General features: G+C 42.8%; 1 protein-coding gene across 32 annotated transcripts; it reads right to left on the bottom strand.

Annotated features, from left to right (window-relative positions):
* Positions 1-1,292: 1,292 nt before the first annotated feature.
* LOC116920186 (myosin heavy chain, muscle) lies at positions 1,293-25,067 on the bottom strand. 32 transcript variants are annotated; one of them, XM_032926291.2, is made up of 30 exons: positions 24,864-25,067; positions 24,511-24,657; positions 23,340-23,496; positions 22,793-22,820; positions 21,973-22,078; positions 21,800-21,811; positions 21,274-21,366; positions 21,142-21,205; positions 20,974-21,072; positions 20,691-20,794; positions 18,028-18,162; positions 16,959-17,078; positions 16,729-16,878; positions 16,251-16,421; positions 14,316-14,495; positions 14,081-14,231; positions 13,086-13,138; positions 12,341-12,428; positions 11,576-11,693; positions 11,262-11,379; positions 8,726-8,862; positions 8,296-8,632; positions 6,438-6,566; positions 6,127-6,371; positions 5,783-6,041; positions 5,457-5,710; positions 5,068-5,146; positions 3,577-4,521; positions 2,340-3,473; positions 1,293-2,260 (listed from the first exon to the last, which is right to left on the bottom strand). In XM_032926291.2, the coding sequence occupies exons 1-30, from the start codon at positions 25,065-25,067 to the stop codon at positions 2,222-2,224; spliced, it is 5,856 nt and encodes a 1,951-aa protein (XP_032782182.2). In that variant the 3' UTR covers positions 1,293-2,221. The 32 variants fall into 32 exon arrangements, with proteins under 32 accessions (XP_032782182.2, XP_045027878.1, XP_045027879.1 ...); XM_045171943.1 differs by lacking the exons at positions 5,068-5,146; positions 11,262-11,379 and adding exons at positions 4,708-4,786; positions 9,933-10,062; XM_045171944.1 differs by lacking the exons at positions 5,068-5,146; positions 11,262-11,379; positions 16,251-16,421 and adding exons at positions 4,708-4,786; positions 9,933-10,062; positions 15,593-15,763.
* Positions 25,068-25,101: the final 34 nt, after the last annotated feature.

Raw genomic sequence — 25,101 nt, 5'->3', positions numbered from 1 at the left:
GGCGAAAACTACAATTTTCATAAAATGTGGCAGCTATGTCCCCTCTCCCCTTCTCTCTATATTAGGTTGTCTGCTATGTGTTGTCAATATTTATTAATTTTATAATTTATACGCTGTCGATTCTCGATTCAGTGTGCCCTACTGATTACTGCATCAGGTTCGAAAGTTTTGTTAATTCTTTTATTTTCTTGTTCCTAATAATACCCCTTCTAATTTTTTCCGCCAGTCTTCAAGAAAAAATGTGGACAAGGGAAAATAAAAAAATAAATAAATAAATAATAATAATAACGTCTGCTAGTTTTTTGAAATTGTTCGTGAATGCTTTGTTGCCATATAACAATTGTATTCTGCAAAGAAAAAGGAGTTGGGTGGTTGGGTCGTCTGCTTCGGTTCTGGTTCTACCATGCTCTAGGACCATGGTAGAACTCGGCCATATTGACTGGCGGTTGAAGTTGAACCTCAAGGAAATATCAGTTGTCGCCAAAACATTGGTTCAGTTCAACCAGGTTGACACAAAAATGCGGTTGATCGCAACTCAACCTCATTCCTGATCAACCAGGTAGAAGCCCAAACGCGCCTTGCTGAGACGGACCGCAAGTCCGATTTGCAAAAGCTTAAATGGTTTGCTGCTTTGCGGTGGTGTCGCTAGTTGCCACAGCGTTTACGAATGCTTCTTTGTTCGCCAATGCGTTGACGAACCCAATTTGTATTTGCCAACGCTGTGCCGTTATTAGCGCTGGTTCGCCAACGCGTTGGCGAATCACCGTCTAACTAGGCTATACAAACATAGCTAGTTTCGCGAATTTGGCGAACGTGTGTAGACCCGGATCGCAGAGCAGCCTTCGTTGAAGCGCCAGACTTTTCATCTTCAAGTGCCTGTTAATTCAACAGTTTACAATGCCCTGCTGCTTGCCTAGGCCGATGGATTACTCCGTTAATGATCATCCACCAAAATCATGTTTTTATCCATGTTTTTTTTACTACGTTGTAATTAAACATTTAGATTTGAGACGAGAGAATATTCGTTTGGACACTACCTCCTATCGATAAACAACACGAGTGAAGTGGCCGATGTTTCGAACGTCCAGCAGGGCTGGGTGATCTTTATCCTTCCATCAGCCGATCACGGTAAACCAGAGGCCAAATATCAGATGAAGAAATCCGTGTCTTCCTACCAGATCTCCAGTGGAGATTGCATCTTGTTCTGGTACCGAAACATAAACCGTGATTGATTTGATTGTGTCAATAAATTGGAGAAAACGATGTTTAGTTTTTTTGTTTGTTCACTGAACTTGAAAGGGCTGAAAGCTGTGTAATACAACAAAAGGTCAAGCAACAATCAGAAGGGATACAGTAAGTGTGTAGAGAATGACTCAAGAAGCGAGAAAGAGGATCTTTTCTTTTTTGTTTCTTGATTGCCTAAACATCGTCAATATCTGGGTCGACGATTGATATAATAAAACAAAACGAGGCCTGCAACAGACCAAAGAAAGAAGGGAAAAGGGAAAGAGGAACTTGATTAACCGACTCTTTGATTGCGCGCGATGATCAATTTTTTTGTTTGGTTTCATTGTGTCTCAATACTCTCTCATATTTAAGTGCGTGCGCCAAACTCTTTGATATAGCTATGACATTTTTTGGTTTTTGTTTTTGTTTTTTTCAATTATTATACGGATGCTTTTTCGATTCAATGGTTCAACACTCACGTCAACAGCCATTCTTTTTCACTTTGTCTCTCTCGCTCTCGTCTTTGAAAAAAGAAAACTCGTTAGTGAAAAGTGCCCCGCCGCTTATAGAACACAAAAGAAAAATGTAGGGTTTAAACTTTCAGATGTGAGATTGGAACACAGAAAAAAAAAAAATCCGCCTGGATCGAGTTTCGTGAACGAGAAGGAGATAAAAGTGAAATCGAGTTGTCCATTGAAGTTGAGGATGAAACCAAGAATCGGACTAGAAAACACACTCGCACACACTGAGGAGGAATAGGGTTGAAGGTAGGAAGAGACTTGATATGACAGCGAAAAAGAGAAGGAAAGGGAAACAAATTCAGAAGAAGAAGAAGGAACTTTTTTGTTTAGGAGGGGTTGAAATGTCCATTTGAAAATTAATTGAATAACCAGCAGTGATTATTATTTACTATATCCGACACACACGTTGCTGTTTTCTTGAACACCTTGTTGCCAGTTGCGCGGGTGGAGGAAGTGGCTGGAGTGGATGGACCTTATTCAAAGTCTCGCTTTGAGCGGGGCTTCATCTGGGGCTGTGTTTCAATAAAAAAACAAAAAACAAATGAAAATCAAATAAGAAAAAAGCCAAAAGAAAAATTAAATCAAATTTACGGGTGGGGAGAGTCGGGATGCGGATCCACCACGGCCCTTGGCGCGCAACTTGGAGACGGCCTGGTCGGCTAGTTCAGCGCGTTCATCGGCTTCCTCGAGCTCCTGTTGAGCTTTGCGGAATTTAGCCAGATTGAGGGCGGCGATCTCTTCGGCTTCCTCGATCTGTCTCTTGTAGGTCTTGATCTTCTGCTGGAGTTTGTCGACCAGGTCTTGCATCCTCTCGTGGTTCTTGCGGTCCTCGTCGGACTGGAAGGTCAATTCCTTGATGCGACGCTCCGACTTGCGCAAGTTCTTCTGCGCGTCGGCGTGGCGGCGTTGCTCTCCATCCAACTCGGTCTCCAATCCACGCACCCTCTCTTCCAGCTTCTGGATGGCCTTCTTGCCTCCCTTGAGTGCGTTGTTCTCGGACTCGTCCAATCGCACTTGCAGTTCCTTGACTTGCAATTCGAGGGCCTTGCGTTGCTTCTCCTGGGTCTGGGCGTGTTCCTGTTCGGCTCTCAGTTCGTCAGCCAGACGGGCAGCGTCGACCATGGCCTTCTTGGCCTTCTCTTCGCTGTTCTTGGTCTCGTTGATCATGTCGTCCAGGTCGGCGTGCAGGGTCTGCAATTCGGATTCCATCTTCCTCTTGGCGGCAGTGGAGGAGGCGGCCTGGGCAGTCAGGTCGTGCAACTGCTCGTGAGCATCGGCCAGCTCGGTCTCGGCCTGGCGTCTGGCACGATCGGCCTGTTCCAAAAGCGTCCTGGATTCCTCGAGCTCGCCTTGGAGGGCGTTGGCGCGGCGTTCGGCAATGCCGTACTGTTCGCGCAGGTCGTCGCGGTTCCTCTGCTCTTCTTCCAGGGCAGCCTGGGTCTCCTTCATGTTCTGCTGGTAGCGCTTGATGCTCTTCTGGGCTTCGGCGTTAGCCTTGTTGGCGTGATCCAGGGCGATTTCCAGCTCGTTGATGTCGGATTCCAACTTCTTCTTCATGCGCAACGCCTCGGCTTTGCCCTTGGCTTCGGCTTCCAGGCTGGCTTGCATCGAGTCGATGGCGCGTTGGTGGTTCTTGCGAGTGTTTTCGAATTCCTCTTCCTTCTCCTGGATGCGGCGGTCGATTTCCTGGCGCACCTGAGAAAGTTCCAGCTGAGCACGAAGTACCTGATGGAGAGACAAGAAATTGTTTTTTTTTTTTTTTTAAATGGATCCTCCTATTTGACAGGAGTCATTTCAAACAGAATAGTAAAATAAATCATTCCAGTACTTTGTTTTCTTCCTGCTCGAGCGCCGATTCGGCTTCCTCGAGGGCGGCCTGGAGTTCTTCCTTTTCGACTTCCAAACGCTTGCGCTGTTTGTCGATCTCGTGCACGTTGCGGCCACCTTCGCCGATCTGGTCCATCAAGTCCTTGATCTCATCGGCCAAGTTCTTGTTCTCGCGGCGGACGGCTTCCAAGTGTTCCTGGCTTTCGTCGTAGCCGGCCTTGAGGCGGAACAGCTCGGTGGAGTAGTTGCGGCATTCCTTCTGCGAAGCGTCCAGTTCGGCAGCCAGATCGTCAACCTTGGCCTTCCATTCGGAGACGACCTTGTCGAAGTTCTTGCCGCGCTTCTCCATCTGGTTGGCCAAGACGGTGGCACGTTCAACTTCGACGTGCATATCGTCCAGCTCGCCGGTCAAGCGCATCTTGATCTTCTCGAGGGCGACGTTCTTCTGGTTGAGCGATTCGATGGCTTCTTCAGCCTCGCCGAGGCGGGCCTGCAACTTCCTCTTGGCGTCTTCGAGCTCTTCAGCCTTGGCGACACCTTCGCTCTCGTATTTGTGACGCCACATCTGGCAGTCGGCGTTCGATTTGGACAGTTGGCGTTGCAGGTCGGCCTTGGCTTCCGACTCTTCGTCGAGCTGCTCGCGGATGTTGTCGATGTCGTGTTCCAGGTTGCGGAATTTGCCGAGAAGGGTGGCGCGTTCGCGACCCTCCTCATCGGCCATCCTCTTGCTGTCCTCCAACTGGGTGGTCAGCGAGATCTTGAGCTTCTGCAGCTGAGACACCTGAGATTCGGCATCCTCCAATTGGCGGAGGTAGTCGCTGTTCTCGATGGTCAACTTCTTCTTCTGGACATCGAAGTCGTTCAATGACCTGTTGGCTTCGTCCAACTTGCTCTGCACTTCGTTGAGCTGCTGTTGAAGCATCTTGGTCATCTTCTCAGCGGCCGCCTATTCATCCCGCACGTGCAAAACCAATGCATTACTTTCAATTTCAAGTAGAATGTGCGATCGATATTATATTGTTATGGTTTAATTGTTGAAATTAATCAATTGCAAATTTAAAATGAACTGTAAGTTGCCGAATGAAAATGGTAAGTCAAATTAAAACAAAAATGAAGCGTTAGAATACTGTACCTTCTCGGCGGTCATGTGGTCAGTGGCGGCCTTGAAATCGTCCACTTGGTTCTTCATTGTGGAACGATCCTTCTCGGCTCTTTTTGATTATTTGTTTTTTAAATTTTTTTTGTGGTGGTGGTGGTGGTGGTAGGCGAAGTTAAAAGTGATCGTGTCAAGAAGAGATTACATCAGTTAATCGAGTGATTGCCAGATCAGTAAGATATATACATTTTCCGTTGCTTGATGGTGTGTGTGTGTGTGTATCAATGTCCGAACGAAGATGATTAGCTCATGCTGCATGCAAGTTAACCCGTTCAGGTTAATAATTTTTTTTTTTGTGGGTGATTCATTTTCTCATTTAGGTGTCGACCAAATCACCTTGTCACTGCTAACGTGATCCATGGCGGCGCGAAGGTCGTTGTTCTCACCGGCAAACTGGGAACGATCTTTCTCCGCTCTGTGGCGGATGTTTCATCAAGCAATAAACATTTATGGTTTGATTCGGAAAAAAAAATTGGGTTTCTCTCAAACCGATCGCCACAACAACAAGAAAATCAACAAACACATCTACCACATCTGAACAGTACGAATCTAAAAAGAAACATGTAGTCATTCTTCAACAACAACAAAAAAAAAGAAATTAAAATCTGTAAAGAGTAATACACGATTATTCGATTGGACTGATCACAACAACCACATCGTCTGTAACGTGTCGTTCGCTCATCAAAATGGTCTGCTTCTGGGAAGAACAAAAACGTCAAACTTACTTGGCCTTCATCTTGTTGAGCTGGTCGATTTGTTCGCTCATCTCGGACACGGCATCGTTGTGCTTCTTGCGCAAGTTGGACAGGACCGACTCGTGCTGGATGTTGGATTCCTCCAAATCGCGGCGCAGTTTGCTCAACTCGGCTTCGCGTTTCTTGTTCAACTCGATCTGGGCAGCGGTGGCACCACCGGCTTCCTCCAAGCGCTCACCGAGCTCTTCGAGTTCGCGGGCAAGATCGGCACGCTGCTTCTCAGCCTATTGGAACAGGAACAGTCGAGAGTGTGAACACTGGATCAGGTGGATCGAAGTCGATGGCAAAAATCATACCTTGGCGCGAGCTTGGCGCTCAGCCTCGACTTCTTCCTCGAGCTCTTCGATGCGGGACTGGAGTTCCTTGATCTGCTTCTGCAGTTTGCCGACCAGGGATTGCTCATCTTCGAGCTTGGCGTTCAAAGAGGCAATCTCCTTGTCCTTGCGCTGGATGGTCTGCTCAAGTTCTTTCTTGTTGCGTTCCAGGTCGGCAACGGCCTCCTGGGTCAGCTTCAAGTCACCTTCAGTCTTGCGCTTGTTCTTCTCGATGTCGGCGCTACATTTTTTTTTTTGTAGTTTTATTATTAAATTAATTTTATTGATTAAAAAGTCATTATGCAAATTCAAGTGTGAATTATTACCGGAGTTTCTTCTCGCGCTCCAACGAGTCCTCGAGCTCGTCAAGGGTCTGCTCAAGCTTGGCCTTCACCTTGTTGAGGTGATTGACTTTGTCTTCGGAGGCCTGGAGGTCTTCGGCGGTCTTCTGGTTGACTTCCTGCATGTGCTTCTTCTCCTTGTTGAGCTTGTTGATGAGCTCATCCTGGTGGGCGATCTCGTCGTTCAAGTTGCGGATCTGGTGATCCTTGGTGGCCTTGTCGGTCTCGGTCTGCAAGAAAAGGATCGTGTCGTCATTGATGGTTCTATTTCTATGTTCCAGGATGATTCACTGTACCTTTTGGAGGGCCAATTCGAGGTCTTCGATGTCCTTCTTGAGTCCAGAAGCTTCCTGTTCCAACTTCTTCTTGTTCTGGAAGAGTTGGTTGCGGGCATCTTCTTCTTGTTGCAGACGCTCTTGGGTGTCCTGTTTTTATTATGCAACATTCAATTGTTTTTGTTTTTTTTAACGAAGGATCGGGATTTTGCACACGCAGACAAGGAAAAAAAAAATAAGGGTTGATGGGAGTATATATAAAAAAAAAAACAACATAAACCAGAATCAGGACTATACCTGCAGGAGGTACTCTAGATCAGACATGGTTTCTTTCTCTCTTTCAAAACCCAGCCACACAACAAGAACAACACACAAACACACACACAAAGTGGACTGTCACAGCAAGACAAATAAGGGCTAAATACTACGATTCTCTCGTTGCTAATCTCTCGACTATGGATATGGAAGTGTGTTCGTCTATATCAAACTAAATTAGAGAGAGAAAGAGAGAATGACGTTTCAACTACTTCGTTGGATTGTCAGTTCTCTGCAAGGAAAACAAACCAAAAGCCAAACAAAAATCAGAATAGGATGGATGATGATCCCTGGATTCAAAGTGATTCGTCGCTCGCTGTGATGGTTCAAACACTTTTTTTGGAAATTCTTAATATCCTGACTTGACAGAGAGAGAGAGCGCGTTGGAGTAAACCTCGAATGGATGTTTTCCGTTCACAAGATTTAGAAAAACTGAAGGCTTTTTTTTTTTTAAATAAATTCGATTCAGAGAAGGACTGCGAGAAGGAACAAGACCGCCACGACCGATGGCTACGACTCAACTGGAGTTCCAGGACGTGGACAGCTGCAGCAACTGCACTCTAGCTGAAGGATCATTCCGGCCAACCCCGCCCCTCATGTGGCTCCTCTATTGCACACCCAACTTTGGAGCTGCCCAGTCCTGCCCAAGTATTTTAAGGCGAAAAAAAAAAAAAAATCCTGACATTTGTCGAGAGACTTTGAGAAGGTAAGCAAAAAATAATCTGGAAATTCCTTTTGAGCTAAATTTAGAACTCACATCTCTCACGTCCTAAGCCAAACCCATCCAGCAGTCGATCCGTTTGTCAACACTGGCCTGATTCTGTGCTGTTTTTTTCCGTTTCTGTTGTTGCCCCTCTTTACTTTTGTTTTTACCTCGTTGTGGGGCACTCCCTTATCCCAGCTGTCTTGTCTCTAGCCCGGCGCCAAACGGCCTGTCTCGCTCTATCACAATCTGGACAGATCCTTCCACCTACTAAGGCTCGCCCCTTGCTAAAATCAACAAGGCACCCAAGCGACCCAAACAAGAAAACAAACCACACCGTTGGTGGATGTATAAGAGGCAGATCGGACCCGTGACTGGACATTTTTTACCCATAAGAAAAAAGAAAAGGGGGGCACCAATATGACACATCTAACGAAAGTGGTAGAGTGTGAATCAGCTTGGCTATTTTCAACCCCAACCTTCTTCACGCTGCATTTCATTCCCAATTTTAGCTCATTTCTCACTTTTTTTGGGGGGGAGGGAGGAGGAGGAGGAGGGCCTTTAATTCTGTCCAACAGCGGAAGGAGAGGTAGGAAAGCTCGGCTGTTTTGACTTCGCCCACTTGTAGTCGGGAAAAGATACGGTCCGTTCCAGCCCATCCCGCCACCGATGACAGTCACATCCTCCCTTTAGTAGCTCGTTTCAACTCTATTTTTATCGTTGCTAGTGATGCAACTAAAAAACCCCGATTGAATTCCAGGAAAATCGGAAAGGTACTAATAGCAAGGGCTGAATCAAATCATTCACCAAAAGATGATGCGCAAATATTGGCCATTTCAATCAAATGAAAATGATATTTACCGAAAGCTGGGACTCGAGGTCGGCTTTCTGGGACATGAGTTTGTTCTGCTTCTCGTGGAAATCGGCAACGGTGCCGGATTCGGCTTGCAGACGGTTGAGCAGATCTTCCTTCTCTTTGTTCAGCTTGGCCAGGTTGGTCTCGAGCTCCTTGCGGAGTTTCTCCTCTTTCTCGAAGTTGGCCTGGGCAGCGGCGGCCTTGTCTTCAAGGGCCTTGATCTCATCCTCGACACGGGTGACGTTGAGCAGAGGCTTGACCTTCTGCCACAAACGGTACCAGGCCCAGGTGCGCATTTGCAGGTAGCTGCGCAAGTTGCGCTGGACAACGCACAAGGCAACACTGCAATCGTAATTCAAACAAATTGTTTGTGTTTTTTCATTTCAAGAAAAAACTGGTCCACAGATCAACTGGAAATATTCCCAAGTTACTCACCGTTGGTCTTGCAATTGCTTGTACTGTTTGCGGGTGTGGTAACCACGGATGACGGATTGCAACCAGGTGATGATCTTGGCCAATTTGTCATCTCGCATCTCTTCAAGTTGACCCAAGACACCAGCCTTGAAGAAGACCTACGTTTTGTTGTTTGTGTGTGTGTGGAGAGGTCACGGAGACACGATTCGTAAAAATAGATCAAGAATTAACATCTGATTTCGTGTGCAACTATCTGGGAGGAATAAGTGGGGGAAAAAGAAAGGTAAGGCGAATGCTGGAGAAATAAGCAACATTAGCTGTGATTTTGTTTTTGCGAAGCTCAGAAGCGAAGATAAAAAGCGGCAGCATCGATGATCAGTTTTTTGTTTTGAGGCGTGAGGTATTTTTGTTGTTGTTGCAACTAGAACTAAATGGATGCAATTGCTTGTGTGAATTTGCTCTAATTATTCAGCATCTATGTTTCGAAAGCAACCTTACCTGACAGTTTGCTAAACTATGCATTTCTACGGTTTGCAGCTCTTTCTGAAAGGTTAGTGGCACAATGTCAAACAAGTTCAGGCAAAAAGAAAATTGGATGGGGAATTTTGTTAAGGTTTCTTTCGTGAGGATAGCGTTGATCTAAAAGGCGGAATCGTTCCGGCTACCTTGTTGAAACCCAAACGGTAGACGGCTTCATCGAAACCCATTTTATCTAGGACCAGTTTGGCGATTTGTTCGCCGGTCATCGAATCCTTGATAAGTGACGGGCACAACAGCTTGTAACTAATGGCAAACAAATACAATAGTGGAAGAGGAAAGAAGAAGAAGAAATCGAGACATCAGACAAAATAGCACACACACACACACACACGGCACACATAAGAAGAAACCAGAACCTCACATCGGTTTTTCTTTGCCTAAAAACGTGGTCGACTAAAACCAAAGTCTAATAACGCGTCGTCTGCTCGGTCCCAGTCAAAGATGGCGGCTTCGGACGGTTCTAAAGATTTTTGTTTCGTTTCTAAGCAGCTATAATTTGGGATTCCCGTACATCGGCCATCACGAATCGTTCTAACATCTATTGAAAAGCAGGAATGGCTTCTAAGAATGAATCTGTTCTCTTTCTCTGTGGCATTTTACGTGTAGCTCTAAAAATGAACTGGCCGAGTGCTCAAGTTTTGTGTTCGCAGGCGAAATAAGTCGCAGGCGAATGAAAACAACAACGTGCCTTGGTGTGACCCAATCTGAACAAGCTGACGTCCAGTTTGGATTCATCCAACAGATTCGACGAGGCTTTCTTTTCGTCCATGGGGCTTCCATCTTTCTCCTTGGTTATGTTGGGGTTCAAGATGTTATACCTGGAGCATGGATATAGTGTCATATGCAAATTCAGTGTCTTGTTTTCTTTCTGCTTTTCATGAAAGGGGAGCTGCTTAGAGTGTACAAAAAACCCAAACCAAAATAACTTAATCATAGTAGGTAACAAAATATAAACAAAACTGTATCCAACAAATCAGTCTTGTGTGTTTGAGGACGTACAGATGAGACCACACGGTTTTTGTTTCAATCGCTTACCTTACATGGAAGTATATCAGAATTTTCCCCCTTTTTTGCTGTTGTTGTTGTTCAATACTACCACACAGCACACACACACACACAAGTAAGAGTTCAAACCAAGCTAAAGAGAAAGAGAGGGCGAAAATTTAAAGTGAGAGAGCGAGTGGGAGGGGGCAGAGATGAAAGAGCAACATCCCACACACTCATTTCCTTTTAGCTTTTTGTTTTGAGGGATTCGAAAACAAAAAGAATAGGATGACATATATGTATATATAGACATGCCTTGTTGTGGCCGAGACGGTACAGCTCTGTGTCGAGCTGAATTTTCTCCAGAATGCCAGATGAAGCTTTTTTAGGATCAGCTGCTGCCTTGGCAATGGCCGATGCTAGGATGGTGTAACTAATTTCCATTTGGGGTCGATGGTTAATATGGTTTTTTTTTGTTTGTTGAGGGGGTCATATATTAGAATACTATAAGACACAAGGTTCATCTTCCAATCAGCAATCATCCGTATATCTAATAGGATTCAAGCTGTGGACCTCATCTGCTACCGTCAGGGTCTACCATCTATCGAAGGAAATGGGAACTAAACGAAAACTAAACAGCAGTCTACCAAACTCACCTGTCGGATAGCTGCCCAAAACTAATTAAAAATAAATAATCACTCTATCTGAGTGAATATGGGGGGAGTGGAGGGGGGGGGGAGAAAAAATCCAAAATTTTTGAATGGCACGTTCCATCTTCGACTCACGATCGAGATTGATATTTAAGGTGGGAAAAACAAAATTGAAAAAATAATTCTAGATACGGGGTCACAAAAAAAAAAAAAATCGAAGAAAAACGGAAGTAAGGGGAGTGGAGAAAAAAAAACTGATGTTGAAAAATCCCGCTGTCATCGATGCTTTCTTTCAAAATCTTGTCTCTTTATCGAGAGAAGAAAAACAGATTTCTTTAAATGGAAGTGGGGGTTGGGGGGAGTTCTTTTCAAATATTACGTGCCTTGGTGTGACCGATGCGGTACCATTCGGGATCGAGAGCAATCTTTTCGAGGCAGAGTTTGGCGGCCTTGCGGTCGTCCGGCTCGGATTTCATTTCATTGGGCGCCAGAATCATGTAACTGATTGCAATCGATTGGGCATTTGATTGACCGATTATTTTTGGAGGATTCACGGAGGATTTCGAGGGGAGGCAATTATTATATCGACTTATATAGTTTCTATAGACTTGTGTGTGCATCTTAACTAACTAATGAATAACAATTAAAAAAAAAAAAAAGAAATTCAAGATTCTTGGATGAAATGGGGCATTCTTACCGATGCTTGAAGTCGGGGTAGACCATACGGTTGGGGAATCCTTTGCGACAAATACGGATACCTTCAAGTACACCGTTACATGTCAGCTGGTGCATAACCAAGTGAGAATCGATAACACCTGTCCAACGGAGAGAACACAAACGTTAGTTCTGCGGCCATTTTGTCTTTAAAAAATAATTTAAAAAAAGGTGCAAGTGGGGAGGGATAAATAGAAGAAGAATTGATGGTGTAATTAAAAGGTTCGGTGTGGGGTTGTGGATGACGTCGATGTTATAATCTCCTCCTTTGTCCTCCTCTGTGCCCGGATGCGCCTCTGCTGCCACCAGCAATGGATACATTGGCGGACACAATTCTTACCGGGCGATTTGGTCTCGTTGGGGATGATGCAACGGATGAAGTGGGGCGCCGTCGAGCGGAGCGTCGTCATCAAGTTATTCAATTGCTCCTTTTGTTGTTTGTTTCGCAAAGCAACAAAAGCGAACACACAAAAAAAATGTTTACGATTAGTTCTCGTCGCTTAAAGCACAGCAAGAACTGGGGCCCGGCAGAGGAGAATGTCTTGTTCTTTCGTTGGAGGAGATTCATCGGAGGGAATTTGTTTCGACAGAGAGAGAGAGAGAGAGAGAGAGAAGAGAGAAAGGAGGAATTTGTTTTTAACAAAAAAGGGAGGATCGTTTTGTGAAATAATTCACTGGAGAAATGGGGGGGGGAAGTAAAAAATTGTGCATTGTGCTGGGTTGGAGGGATCGGGAGGGCATCATTTACCGGGAGACTTGGTCTCGTTGGGGATGATGCAACGGATGAAATGAGGTGACGTCGCGTTCAAAGTTTTCATCAGACCGTTGAGCTGCTCCTGTAGTTTCCATATGTGTGTATGGCAACATAAGGAGAGAGAGAGAGACAGAGAGATTTGAGATTCTCGACCGGGAGGAATTGTTTCTTTCAATTTTCAATCAAACTGGACTACTAAAAGAAAAAGAAAATGAAAGGGGGGAACTTGCAAAATGGACACTTGTCAATCGAGTGTTTTCTTGTTTTTTTTTGGAATGTTTGGGTTTCGTTCAAATCAAAATCTACTTTGTTTTGTGCTTCATCTTCTTTCTTCTCTAATTTCTTGCAAAGAGAGAGAGAGAGAGAAAGAGAGGGAGGGATTTGTGGGAGTCATGCCTGCCATGGAGGATCAGTTTGGAGGAGGGACAACCGACTGAATATTCTGGCCCCAGCAGAACATCAGTCCAACAACAACAACAACAACAACAAATCAGAAAAATATTTTGTCAATTTTGAAAAGAAAAAAACAAATGTAGTAAATATAACCACTGGAAAAAGTACCACACCATCTTGTTTTTGGTTCATTTGAATTATTGTGAGTAACATGTGACTGTTAAAAAGCGTTAACGGGATCACAGCAACGGATTGAATATCGTGCGGGGCAACACATAAACGAAAATGTTTTTTTTTTTTTAAACTACATGCAAATGATAAAATGAAAAGAGCTTTTCGGCCGAACCCTGTAAGCAGACGAAACAGTAGAGAAGCCACCACCTTTGCCACGCTTGCCACCTGAATTGTTTTTCATTTTTTTTTTTTTTGTTGGGTCATGATGAGGAGGGAAAAGAGTTTTTTTTTTGGTCAATCATTTGTGATTAAATAGAAACATAAAGCAATGTCAAACACAAGCTCCTGACTTTTCAAATGAAAAATTAGCATCGTGAGCTATTGCAGCGCGCTATCATCATCAGAGATTTGTTTGAGTTTGGGAGGAGGGTAGAGGTGTGAGGTAAAAGAGGATCGTGGATGTTGTTTGCTAGTCATTAGTTTGGCTGAAAGCCTTTTCTTTTTGTTTGGTCCGTCTGAAAATTCTGCAAGCAAACAGCGATTTGTTTTTTTTTTTTTAAACGTCACGTGTGTTAGTTTTGTTTGTTCTTATTCTCTTTCATAGTGTGGTAGATATTCCATTAGATTTCTTTCAAAAAGATTACTGTACGTAGAATCTTATTTAAAAAAAAAAAATGATAATAAATTTACCCTGTAGAGGGCCGACACCGTCTGGAAGCCGGAACCCTTCGTTCTCTTGCCACCTGATGAGAACACGGGTCAAGTGTGTAGTAAAGAGGTAAGGATCAACAAGGTCCGCGCCAATCGCCGCAGATAAAGACACACAACACACACACACACACAGTTGGTAGGTGGGGTTACGATGGCAAGCCTCGTAAGAACTTTCATCAGATTTACAATTTTTTTTTTTGAGTGAAAGAATTAAAATTAATTTTAAAACAACTCGTTTAAACGTGTTGGGGAGGGTTCGCGTCTCCATGTTGAAACCGCTTCTCTTTTGTTTCGAGGTTTTTTGGGTTTGTTAAAAATGATCTACAACCGTGTGAAATTGTCAAAAAATCTCTTCCTTATGATAGCGCCACCTTTGATTTCGTTCAGATTTCTCAATACTCCAACAAATGAAAGAAAAGTCCACACTGCGATCCCAAAAGGAGCAAATGGACGTACCTTTGGCTTCCTCTTTGCCTCCGGATTGGCCAGGGTGATCAGCGAAGATCTCTTGCACCAGTCTGTTGTTACCCTTCTTGAACTGATCGACGACAGTGTCGTTCAAGGGATCCTTGTTCTTCTCGAGCCAGCCGGTGATGTTGTAGGGCACCTGCAAAAAAAGACATCCAATGATTTGAAGACACGTTCCCTTTTGCAAGAGGATGTAGCAGTTTTTTTAGAAAGAACAACGTACAGTTCCGGCGTAGTGGGCAATAGCAAAGTGGGCTTCCTTGCAGCCGGCCTTGGCGGGCTTGGGCTTGACGAAGCTGGCAGATTTGCCCAAGTGGTTGTTGTTCAACTTCTCGGCAAAGGTTTGATCGGTGGCTTTGGGGAACATAGACTCTTCCTCGAGGATGGACAAGACACCCATGGGCTGTTGTAGGAAAGGTGCGAGTCAGTACAGGAAACAAAGGTGGGCACATGTTTTTTTTTTCTTTCTTGTTTTAATTTACGAATTTTTTAGCCAAAAAATAACCCGATAAATAAGGGACCCCTCTTAAAGAATATTCTACAATGTTCATACTTACCGCCATTGAACTGCTGCTTTCGATTTTGGGTGGGGCAGGGAGGATTTTTTTTTTTTTAAATCTCTTTTGCATATCATAGAAGTATTTGATTGAAATGAAAAAGAGATAAAATGGCAAACACGCACACACGCACACACCACTCAAAAAGGGGGTTTAAAAATCTCACTCCAAAAAAAAAGAAAGAAAAAGACCGGATAAAAGAATCAAAGTGAATTAACTTGGCTGATTTTGTTTGTTTCAGCTTGAGACACTCGAAAACGAATAACTACTAATTCTATTTATGAATTCGTCCAGGAACTGTTTCGTTTCATGGATAAATTATCAAGGAATAAAATTTTTTTTTTTAAATAAAATAAATAAAAAATACTGGAACACACACGGCAAAATACGGGAGGGGGATACCTTTTCAAGAAGGTCGATGGTGTTTTGCAAGTCCATACCGAAATCGATGAAGGTCCACTCGATACCTTCACGTTTGTACTCTTCTTGCTCAAGAACGAACATGTGGTGGTTGAAGAACTGTTGCAACTTTTCGTTGGTGAAGTTGATGCAAAGTTGCTCGAAACCGTTGTACTGCGGTTTGGTTTCAAAGGGGTTCACAGGGGGGGGCAACAAACGGATGTGAGGAAAATCGAAATAAAACCCACAGCAAACGACAAAAAATATGTGAAAATTCAATTAGCCGATGTCATCTGAATCGGATTCTTTTCATCAAAAATAAAACAACACGTGATTGAGTCTGCCGCAGTCGTTTTGATGGCGCAGGTTGTTGGTGACATGCACAGGCAGAAGAGTCGCATGCCTACTATAGTCGGAATGGGGGGGTGGCTGGCCACTCACCTGAAATTCTTTTTAAAACAATGTGAATTCTGCAAATTTCGCAAACACAAATATGTTGCCCTATCTTGTGAAAACCCCTATAGTGCGGCGCGTTTGAACGTACCTTCTCCATCAACTCAATGCAGGCTTGCAGATCCATACCAAAATCCATGAAGACCCACTCGATACCTTCCTTCTTGTACTCTTCTTGCTCAAGAACAAACATGTGATGGTTGAAGAACTGTTGCAACTTCTCGTTGGTGAAGTTGATACAGAGCTGCTCGAAACCGTTGAACTATTTTCACGGTTTTCGTTTGTTTTTTGGAATTTTCGAGAGCAAGAACAAGAGACAGAAGGGAGGGTAGAAATCACGGCAAAACCAAACAGAGAAATGGTCAGATTATGTAAAACCAAATGGATTAAAAAAAAAAAAAACAATGGCCGATCGTAGATTCGTCACATCGGCTATCAAACGTTTGGGTCAAATGGAAAATCAAAAAAAAATTAATCGGAACGATTGTCTTTTAAAGTCGAACGGTGATGGTTAAGCGCATGCAAAATCACATGCGTTGAATCAATTGATGAAAGAAAAACGATTTACCTGGTCCCGATATCATCCACACGAACTGCCATTTATCCCTCCCCATGAGATTTGCTCTTTTCATGTCCAAACTTGTCAAAAACAAACACTAACTAGCGTAAATGATCTAATTCGGCTTAAATTCCCTGCCTTCCCCCACCACCCTTGGCCCAAGTTTCTGTTTTTCTATGTGGAAACGTACCTTCTCCATGAGCTCAATGCAGGCCTGGAGATCCATACCGAAATCCATGAAGACCCAATCGATACCTTCCTTCTTGTACTCTTCTTGCTCAAGAACGAACATGTGGTGGTTGAAGAATTGCTGCAACTTTTCGTTGGTGAAGTTGATGCAAAGTTGCTCGAATCCGTTGAACTACATTGGCAAGGACGCCATTTTCAAATTTTTAAGTTGTTTTTTTTATAAATAAATTCTGTTCTAATTATGCAATAGCCATTTAAAAAGCCATGCAAATTTGTTCGCAACTAAACAGCAATTGTCTTTTGATTGGTAGTAGAATGTGAAAGCGTCGTCGGCGTCCGTCGTAATAATCACGTTGAAAATGATTAGAAAACAAACTCGAATTGTTTTTAAAAAATGAATCAGGGGTGGTAGGAATGAAGGTGAAAGGGGCTGAAAAACCTGGTAACGGGTAAGGCGAGGTTGTCGGCTATATACGTACGTCGAAGATCTCGAAACCAGCAATATCCAAGACACCGATGAAGGTGACACGTTTCTGGCCAGTTTCCAAAGTCTCGTTGACACGCTTGACGAGCCACTTGAAGAGACGATCGAAGATGGCCTTAGCCATGGCACCGATCGAGTAAACGACCTGTTTTTTTTTTTTTTAAAGCGTGTCGAATTCTCATGTTTTTAGAAATTCAATACATCCAAGTCGAAGGAAAGAATTACCTGGTTGACGTTACGACCCTGGGTGACGAACTCGTTACCGACCTTAATCCTGGGCTTCAAGAAGTTCATGTACAGCTGAGGGCCATCGACACCCATCATCTTGGCAACGTTTTCACCTTCCTGTTTGTTTTTTAAGGGGTTGTTTTGAGGGAGCAGGAAAACAAAATGAATTAATTTGATGTGAACATTTAAAACATTGTTTTATGCTCGTGCTGAATTTCTCTAAATAAAGTGCAAGATAAGATTAGTGAAAAAATTGTAAGCAAGAAAGCGGGGAGATGTGGTTAGTTAAGTTTTTTTTTTTCAATAAAAATGTTGTGTTTCATTCAGTTTTTGTGGAGGGTAAAGTCTTCGTTCATTCTTGACGAAGGCGCGTTCGCGTGGCTGAATTTTTTTTTTTAAGCGTTCAATTTTTAAATCTGTAAAAATAATTAATGTTTTTCTCTCTTTTTTTCTGTCTCTAACGAAGCCAAAATTTGGAATTATGGTGAGGACAATGCATAAAAAAATTGACGTAGTTTTTTAGTGCAGCTGGTATAGCCTATGATTTGATCTCGTTCCTTTTTACATTTGAATATTAAGAAAAAAAAAAAAAGCTAAAATAAAAAGAGAATTTTGCAACAAGGAAAAGAATAGCGACAAGTTCTGTGTATCTTTCCTCTTTTCCTTCTTGTTCAGCCTGTTCTTCGCGACCCCTTTGCTTGAACTTCATCGTTCCAAGGTGCATGACGGCTCCCACGACCTTGTAGATCATGTCCTTCTCATCTTGGGTGAAGCCCAGAATGTCAAAGGCTTCCTGGGTGTGCCCCCGTCGTTGTTTAGCCGACGTGTGTGTGTTTTGTTTTTAAGTGTGTGTGTGTGTGTGATGTAAGAAATAGGGACGAGAAGTTGGGGGTACAACCCGTTCCAATCCATGGACACGGTGTTTGGTCGTCGTCGATAAATACCGTGGGCCGATTTCAAATCGTTTGGTTTCAGAAGGGTATGGAACAAAAAGAAAAACCGCACACCAAAGAAAAAAAAGAAAAAACAAAGGTAGATTAGAAATCGTCGTTCTTTGACCGCTTACCGCTACGCCATCAGGTTCAGCCTGTTCTTCTCGACCCCTTTGCTTGAACTTCATTGTTCCGATGTGCATGACGGCGGCCGTGATCTTCCAAATGTCGGATTTTTGATCACCCATACCCAAGATATCGAAAGCCTCCTACATAGTTTCGTCGGTCGAAGCGACACAGGCGGCAGCAACAACACACACAAGAAAATAATAGGCTCCCAGTTTTAGTAACGTTCACGTAATACGTGTGTCGAATAATGAAAATGCGAAAAGAAAGAGAAGGAAAGAAAGAAAAGAAACCAGCGTGACACAGTACGTTGTTTAAGCCCCTGCCCCATTCTCTCTCAAATTGCTTTTTTTTGAACAATTTTTTAAAAAATGGATGTTGTTGCCGCCGTCGTCGTCGTCGATCATCATCGGTGAAAAGATGAAAAACATGGAGCTACTAAAACACTCTTTTTTTTTTGTTTCGAATTTGGCATTCGGGATCAGGGCCACTCATCAGCACACTCGGGTAAATGAAATGTTGAACCTGTTTTGCTCTGATTCGGTTCAATATCTGATACAGGTATAACACTAACTCATGCAGAAATATAATTCAATCAAAAATTGCGTTCTACTTTTCTTGTCAAATGAGAACAACAAAAAAACTTGTCATGCATGAAATCAAAACGGAATTTGGAATTGAATTTGACCTGAAGCTCTTTTTTTGTTTTCGGAAGTTTGAAAATTGAATTTAAAAAAATCTGTTTGTGGACGTCTAATGATTGAATTAATAATTGTGATTCTTTTTTTTTTTTTCGTTTAAGATCTTACGTCGGCCATTTGCATCTCCTCTGAGTCGTCGATGCTGGGAACGGTGACTTTGCCTTGGCTGACGAAGGGATAGTCGTAGATGTTGTCCGACAACGAGCACATGGCTGTACATGATACAAAGGTAATTTTTTTTTTTTTTAACAAAAATTTCAGAAATTAAGAGTAAAAGCCTGGTCCGCTCTTCGCAAATCAATTAGCAAAAATAATTGGAATTTAAGGTGGCTCTAAAACATTTCCCGCGGCAATACAAATATGTCGGGAGAGGATTGGAACTTGCGTCGCTGATTGGATTGCGAATTGTTTTCGAAAATGGAGGAGCAGGCGAGATCGAACGACTAAGATCGAACCTATGCAAGGAGTGGACTATTAGATATGCGATTGGATGCCATGTCCTATAAGATACGGTTAAGGACAGGATACGTTTCGAATATGGAGCTGACACGCGACCGAATGTCATGAACGAAATGATTATTTTTTTTTTTTTATGAATGACGATATCAACGGACGAAGATGTAAAAGATTAAATCGTAAAAATCGAAGTGAGAATGGAGAGATCTGAAGGCAAAAGACGTAAGGTTTAAGAGCTGGTCTCTCCACTGAATCGTAGTGAGTGGCTCTCCCTTACGCTAGTCAGCCCCATCTCTTCGCTGTCGTCCATACTGGGAATGGTGATTTTGCCTTGGCTGACAAAGTTGTACGTGTAGATGTCGTCCACCAAGCAACAATCGGCTATAAATCGGGAATTTGCAAAGAATTTGGACGTTTAAAATCGCTGCAACCATCCCCAACATTCTACAATTAATTCGCAATCGCTCGTATTCCTGTACACGTCGCCTAGTGGTCCTGTTGCAATGGCGGGGTTGCCAATTTTAAAAATAATAATAACGAAAAAATGTGGACGACAAGCATTTGGATTGACATGCTGTAGCCAATGGCCAAGTATTAAGTACGATGCCGAATCGACAAGATTGCGATTTGTGCCTGAAATGGAATGGAAAGATGGAGCTCGATTTGTTCGAGGGTTTTTCTTGCGAGGAACAGAACGGATAGTTTGACAGACGACCGAATGTCATGGAGGAAATCTACCGACTGGGCGAGGAATTTGCTTTCCCTTTTGAACGAAATGGCTGACAAACGACTGAATGTCATGGCGAGATGGACGGTATTTCGAAATTGTTTGGGCTTTGAATGACTACATCAACGGACGAAGATGTTGGCGAATGACGATCGATTCAATAGAGAAACAATTGAGAGTCGAGGGTAGCTGAGGGAGAACGTAAAGTGAGCTGGCCTCTAGCAAAGGCATTCGATCAGCTCCTTACGTCGGTTAGCCCCATTTCTTCGCTGTCATCCATACTGGGAATCGTGATTTTGCCTTGGCTGACAAAATTGTACGTGTAGATGTCGTCCACCAAACAACAATCCGCTGTGAAGAGGGAGGGAACAAAAAAAAAAATTCGACATGTAGAGCCTTTCGGTGATAGCGTGGCTGGGCTTTTTCGGAAAGAGCTTTAATTATTCAGGTCCTGTAGTATGCGATGTGAAAAGGATAAAAACCCCTACGAGCCAGGGAATTAACCCAAGGGGACCGGGGACGAATCAAACCATGCAATGTCGGTGTCCAACGGTGGAAGGGGATTAATGGGAAACCACCTTAAGTTACTATCCACACAATATCACATAATCCAAGATTAAATTTAAAGAAACGTTAAAAGTAACAATTGGATAACGACGTGAACTGACGGAAGTCATTAACAAAAATTAAGAGATAGAGAGAGATGTGAGGGTCAACGTAGTGATGTACAACTGGGCTCTTCACTGTGTTTCAGAAGAGAAAAGACTGTGAAACAGCTCTTCCTTACGTCAGTGTTTGCCATCTCTTCGCTATCATCCATACTGGGGATGGTGATTTTGCCTTGGCTGACAAAGTTGTACGTGTAGATGTCGTCCACCAAGCAACATTCGGCTATTTATATGGGGAAGGGAATGAGGGGTCATTAAAATTATTCATTATTATATGGCTGAGGGATAAACCCTTCATTAATTCTGTAAACCCTATCGTTGACCCTGTTCTCTAGTATTAACTGAATTAAATGAATAAATTATGAACTTTGGTGAAGCCAAGTCCCTGAATGATATACTGACCCTTGAGGGTGGGCAATCTTCCGGACATGATCTGGTAGAAGATGTGGTAAGAACGCTCCAAAGCCTGTTGGGAGATGACACGAGCCTTCTCCAGCAGGTCTTGAGATTTGAACAAATTAAAACAGTTAGCATCGATGATCATGATTGAGTAATCAAAAAGAAACTTACAGGTCTCAATATCGGCACCAGCCAATTTGCCAGAGTTACCGAAATGGATACGAATGAATTTACCCTGTGTGTCGTCGCAAAAAAGAAAATGATTATGATTTGTTAAAGAATTGGAAACAAGAGAAAACTTACGAAACGGGAAGAGTTGTCGTTACGGGTGGTCTTGGCGTTACCAAAGGCCTCAAGTACCGGGTTAGTCTGCACAATTTGATCTTCCAAATTACCCTAAGGAAAGTCGGTGTGTAACGATTAGAATCACATCTCATTAACGGCATTCTTCTCCCCCGCCCCCCTTTTCTTTCAAAAAGACAATGGCAGACATGCTGATAATTGTTCAACGAAATTGAATTTAGTCGCATGCTTTACGATTAGCTTAGTGCTTTGATGGGTGTAAAGTACTGAATTGAAATAGGAAAACAAAACGGTGCAAATCCTCCGTGTCAAATAGAACAGGAATTTGTTTTGTCTCGTTCTTTTTGTGCGTGTGTACGTGTAGGGTTCGAACAGACAATCGGTAGGTGTCAAAGACTGCCGATTTTAAGACGAAAAGGAGTATACGTCTATATTGGGGATGTGTGCATCAACTGGGGTGTGCAAATTCTGTTTTCGTTCCGTTTTCAGTTGCGGAATTTTGTTCAGACAAACCACACTCACTCACCACTTTCATAAACTGAAAAATAAAATAATAAGATAAAGATACAATAAAGAAAAATGAAAACAAGTCGACAACAAGATCTGTGTCAAAATGATCTGTTGCCGACAATCAAACTACTATTGCTACAGACAAATGTCAAAAAACTATGTTGTTTTGTTTGTGAGCTGAAGAAATACCTTCTTGGCTTCACCCTCCTTGGGTTTCTTAGTCGAGGCACCGACACTTGCCATGTAGGCAATTACTTTCTTGGTGTTCTCAGTCTTACCGGCACCAGACTCGCCACTGTGGGATGATTTGGGTGGATTACATTAAATGAGTCGACGGCGAGCGTGAACAATGAAACGTCACGAAACCTAATCTTTTTCTCTCTCATCAGAATTCGAAAAGTTTTGAAAAATGTCAGAAGAAGTCGGTGCACGGCCATGGACGTATCGATGGCAATTTGATTCGAAATCCGAACGGAGGATTTGTCAACTTAAATTGCTCGACAAGCACAACCAGAATTTGTTAAAGTTGCAAAATAAATTGAAAAAAGGCCAATAAAGGAGATGAAAAAATATTTGGAAAAAGCCAGAAGCAAAAATTAAAAATCTTGTTTTGAAAGGTTTTTCGTATTACCCGGTTACTTTGATGTTTACTTTATAACAATCCATTAGAAAAAAAAAAAAATAAAGCTTATTTATGTTGATAATTTAGATTTCTTGTTGTTTGTTTGGATAAAATAGACGGAAGTGTAGAAGGTACTCCCCCCCCACCATTTTTTTTTTGTTTAACTCCCAAGAAACCAAAACTTACACCGGATGAAAACGTATGCTTGGCGGCTTTGGCATCCTTGGCGGTTTGCGCAAAGTATTGAATGACTTTCTTAGTGTTCTCCGTCTTGCCGGCACCGCTTTCACCGCTATTGTGTTCGATTCACATTTTTTTAAAACTTTCGTATTTTGTTGATTGATGATCTAAACTATCTTAATGTACTAATAGAAACGTCATACGTACGTAATCAACATGGACTGGTTCTCGTGGTCTGCAATGAATCAAACAAAAGAAGAAAATTAGCATTGGTACAAATGGCATTATGTCTATCATTATGTTGGTCCATCATGTGTGAGCTGCGTATATTATTGCTGAATATTCTAGTGGACAAGAATATCAAGAGAAGCCAGAGATAGAAGGCTGTAGCCAGAACCCAGGCGCAGCCCAGGTTTTAGTATTTCTAGAATTAAAAATAGACTGCTGCTACGCCGTTCCATGTGGCTAGCAAAGGTAAATATATCACATTACGAGCAAAGCAAAGGAAGCTTCGCCTGGCTCTGGCTCCGGCATTCTTTACTACAGCTCATACGAGTCCGGAAATAACCGGCCAGCATATGGGGCATACCATCGGACCAAGTTTGGTCTGACGACCGAACGCTGGCTGCCGATTGGTGGCATTCTTACCGCCTGAGCTTTTTTTTCTCAACGATAAACTTAACACGATGGAGCCAACTCATTTTTTTTTTTAAGATAAAAAAAAATTTGCAAGAGAAGGTGAAATGAAACCTACTGGTCAACATGTCCATGTAGGCACCGTCTGAGATGCAGAAAATGTGGGGTGGGACTTCGTTACGACGCTTGCCAATGTACATCTTGATGACACGTTGGGTGTAGATCGGGAAACGCTTGTAAGGGTTGATAGCCACGCAGAAGAGACCGGAGTAGGTCTGTTGTTGTTGTTATAGTTGTTGTTGTTTGTCCCAAGTCGGCCAGGGAGAAGGAATCAAAATAATAAACTCATTAGCATCGTTTTTTCTCTCACTTTTTGTCGCGCTGTTGTTGTCATTCACGTGGAAATCAAAACAACAACAACAAACTGAAAAGAACACTACTATAAGGGCACACAGACACCACACAACACTGAGACGGTTTTTTTTTTTCAGAGAGCTCGTCTTTAACGCTTCTGGATCCGTCAACACTCGAAATCACACACAGCAAACAAAAGAAAAATACTCTACTTCAAAGGAAGGGGATACCATAAGGAGATGGCTGATCATTTAAAAATTGAAAAGGGATAGAATGAAACGACGACATGGTCGAATGAGGGTAATCCTATTCGCAGTATTTTTGTTGTACTGGAAATTGTAGGGAGAAAAATGTCAGTATGGTTGGAGATGAATCTGATGTTGTTAGACAGGTAATATTTGTAATATGGAAAGACATGCAATCCTATTTAGCCTACCAACTCCCATTGTGGGTACGTTCAGGAGATGAAAATTCACACGGCAAAAGTGTTTGGTAAACATGTGGAGGCTCCTAACTACAGCTGGAGCTAAGGAAAAGATGGTGTTTGCTTGCATAGTTGGGTTACGTGAAAACTTTTACAGAGGTGGTTAGGTTGGGGCACAAGACACTTACGTAGATAAGCTGGTTGGTATAACGGGCTTTCAAGTTCCAAAGCACAGAGGCATCATTAAGGTAGGTCAAGTTGGACATGTCCTCGCATTTCTCGTATTTGGGGGGGTTCACTTGACTGCACTGATCTTTCTTAAAGGTTTTCTCCTGTTATTTTGATTTTTGTGGGAATAGTTTCATCGTTTGGAGGATTTCCGTTGGAGGAATGTGGTGGGTCAACGAATGGAGGATTATCGAGCCCATGGCGGTAAAATTTGTTGTGTGGATAGAAAAATAAAGAAACAAAACAAAATTGATTAGTAAATTCCAGTTCTTGGTTCACTTACATAAATAAGTTTGTTGTAGTAGCGCTGCCTTAGATTGTGCAATACGGCCGCATCGTTCAGGTAAGTCAAATCTGCCATGTCTTCCACTTTTTCAAATTTCGGTGGATTGACCGGAAAGCACTGGTCTTTCTTGAACGTCTTTTCCCCCTATTTTGTCATTGTTCAGCCCCAAAGCATGGCAAGGTTGCCCAATTTTTTAATATTAAATTTCAAAGATCAACAAGTTTTCTGAATTGAAAACATTACTACTCTTTAACCCCCCATTGCAAATTATTTCTCTAATTTTAAAACAATAAATGACCTTTGTTTTGACCAAAATATTTGAGAAAAATGTATAAAAAAGTTGTACTTACGCCATCGGCAACCTTGACGACGACCAAGTCACCTTTGGTGCCGACAATCTCACCGAGTTGGTAACTGTCCTTGTCGCATGGCACCCAGGTGGCTTTCTTACCATCGTAAGGCTTGGTTTGATCCTGACGTTTCATTTCCAGGGAAACGAACAGGTATTGGGTTGGGTCGGGGTCGGGTCCCATATCCTTCTTTGCGGGGGCCATCTTTTTGTTTGATTTGTTGGTTTAGACGACGAAG

The sequence above is a fragment of the Daphnia magna genome, linkage group LG4 (genome assembly GCF_020631705.1).
Source record: "Daphnia magna isolate NIES linkage group LG4, ASM2063170v1.1, whole genome shotgun sequence".
NCBI classification, from domain to species: Eukaryota; Metazoa; Arthropoda; class Branchiopoda; order Diplostraca; family Daphniidae; genus Daphnia; species Daphnia magna.
The sequence above is the reverse complement of the archived record's forward strand: the minus strand, read 5'-3'. Positions and strand labels throughout refer to the sequence as shown.

Excerpts from the sequence above, each read along its gene's own strand:
- LOC116920186 (XM_032926277.2), bottom strand. The coding sequence starts at position 25,067 with ATGGCCCCCGCAAAGAAGGATATGGGACCCGACCCCGACCCAACCCAA. Across the intron at positions 16,422-16,728 it reads CTGGTTTCGAGATCTTCGAC|TTCAACGGATTCGAGCAACT; the intron begins GTACGTATATAG and ends TTGCCAATGTAG. Across the intron at positions 8,633-8,725 it reads AAGCAATTGCAAGACCAACG|TGTTGCCTTGTGCGTTGTCC; the intron begins GTGAGTAACTTG and ends TTACGATTGCAG.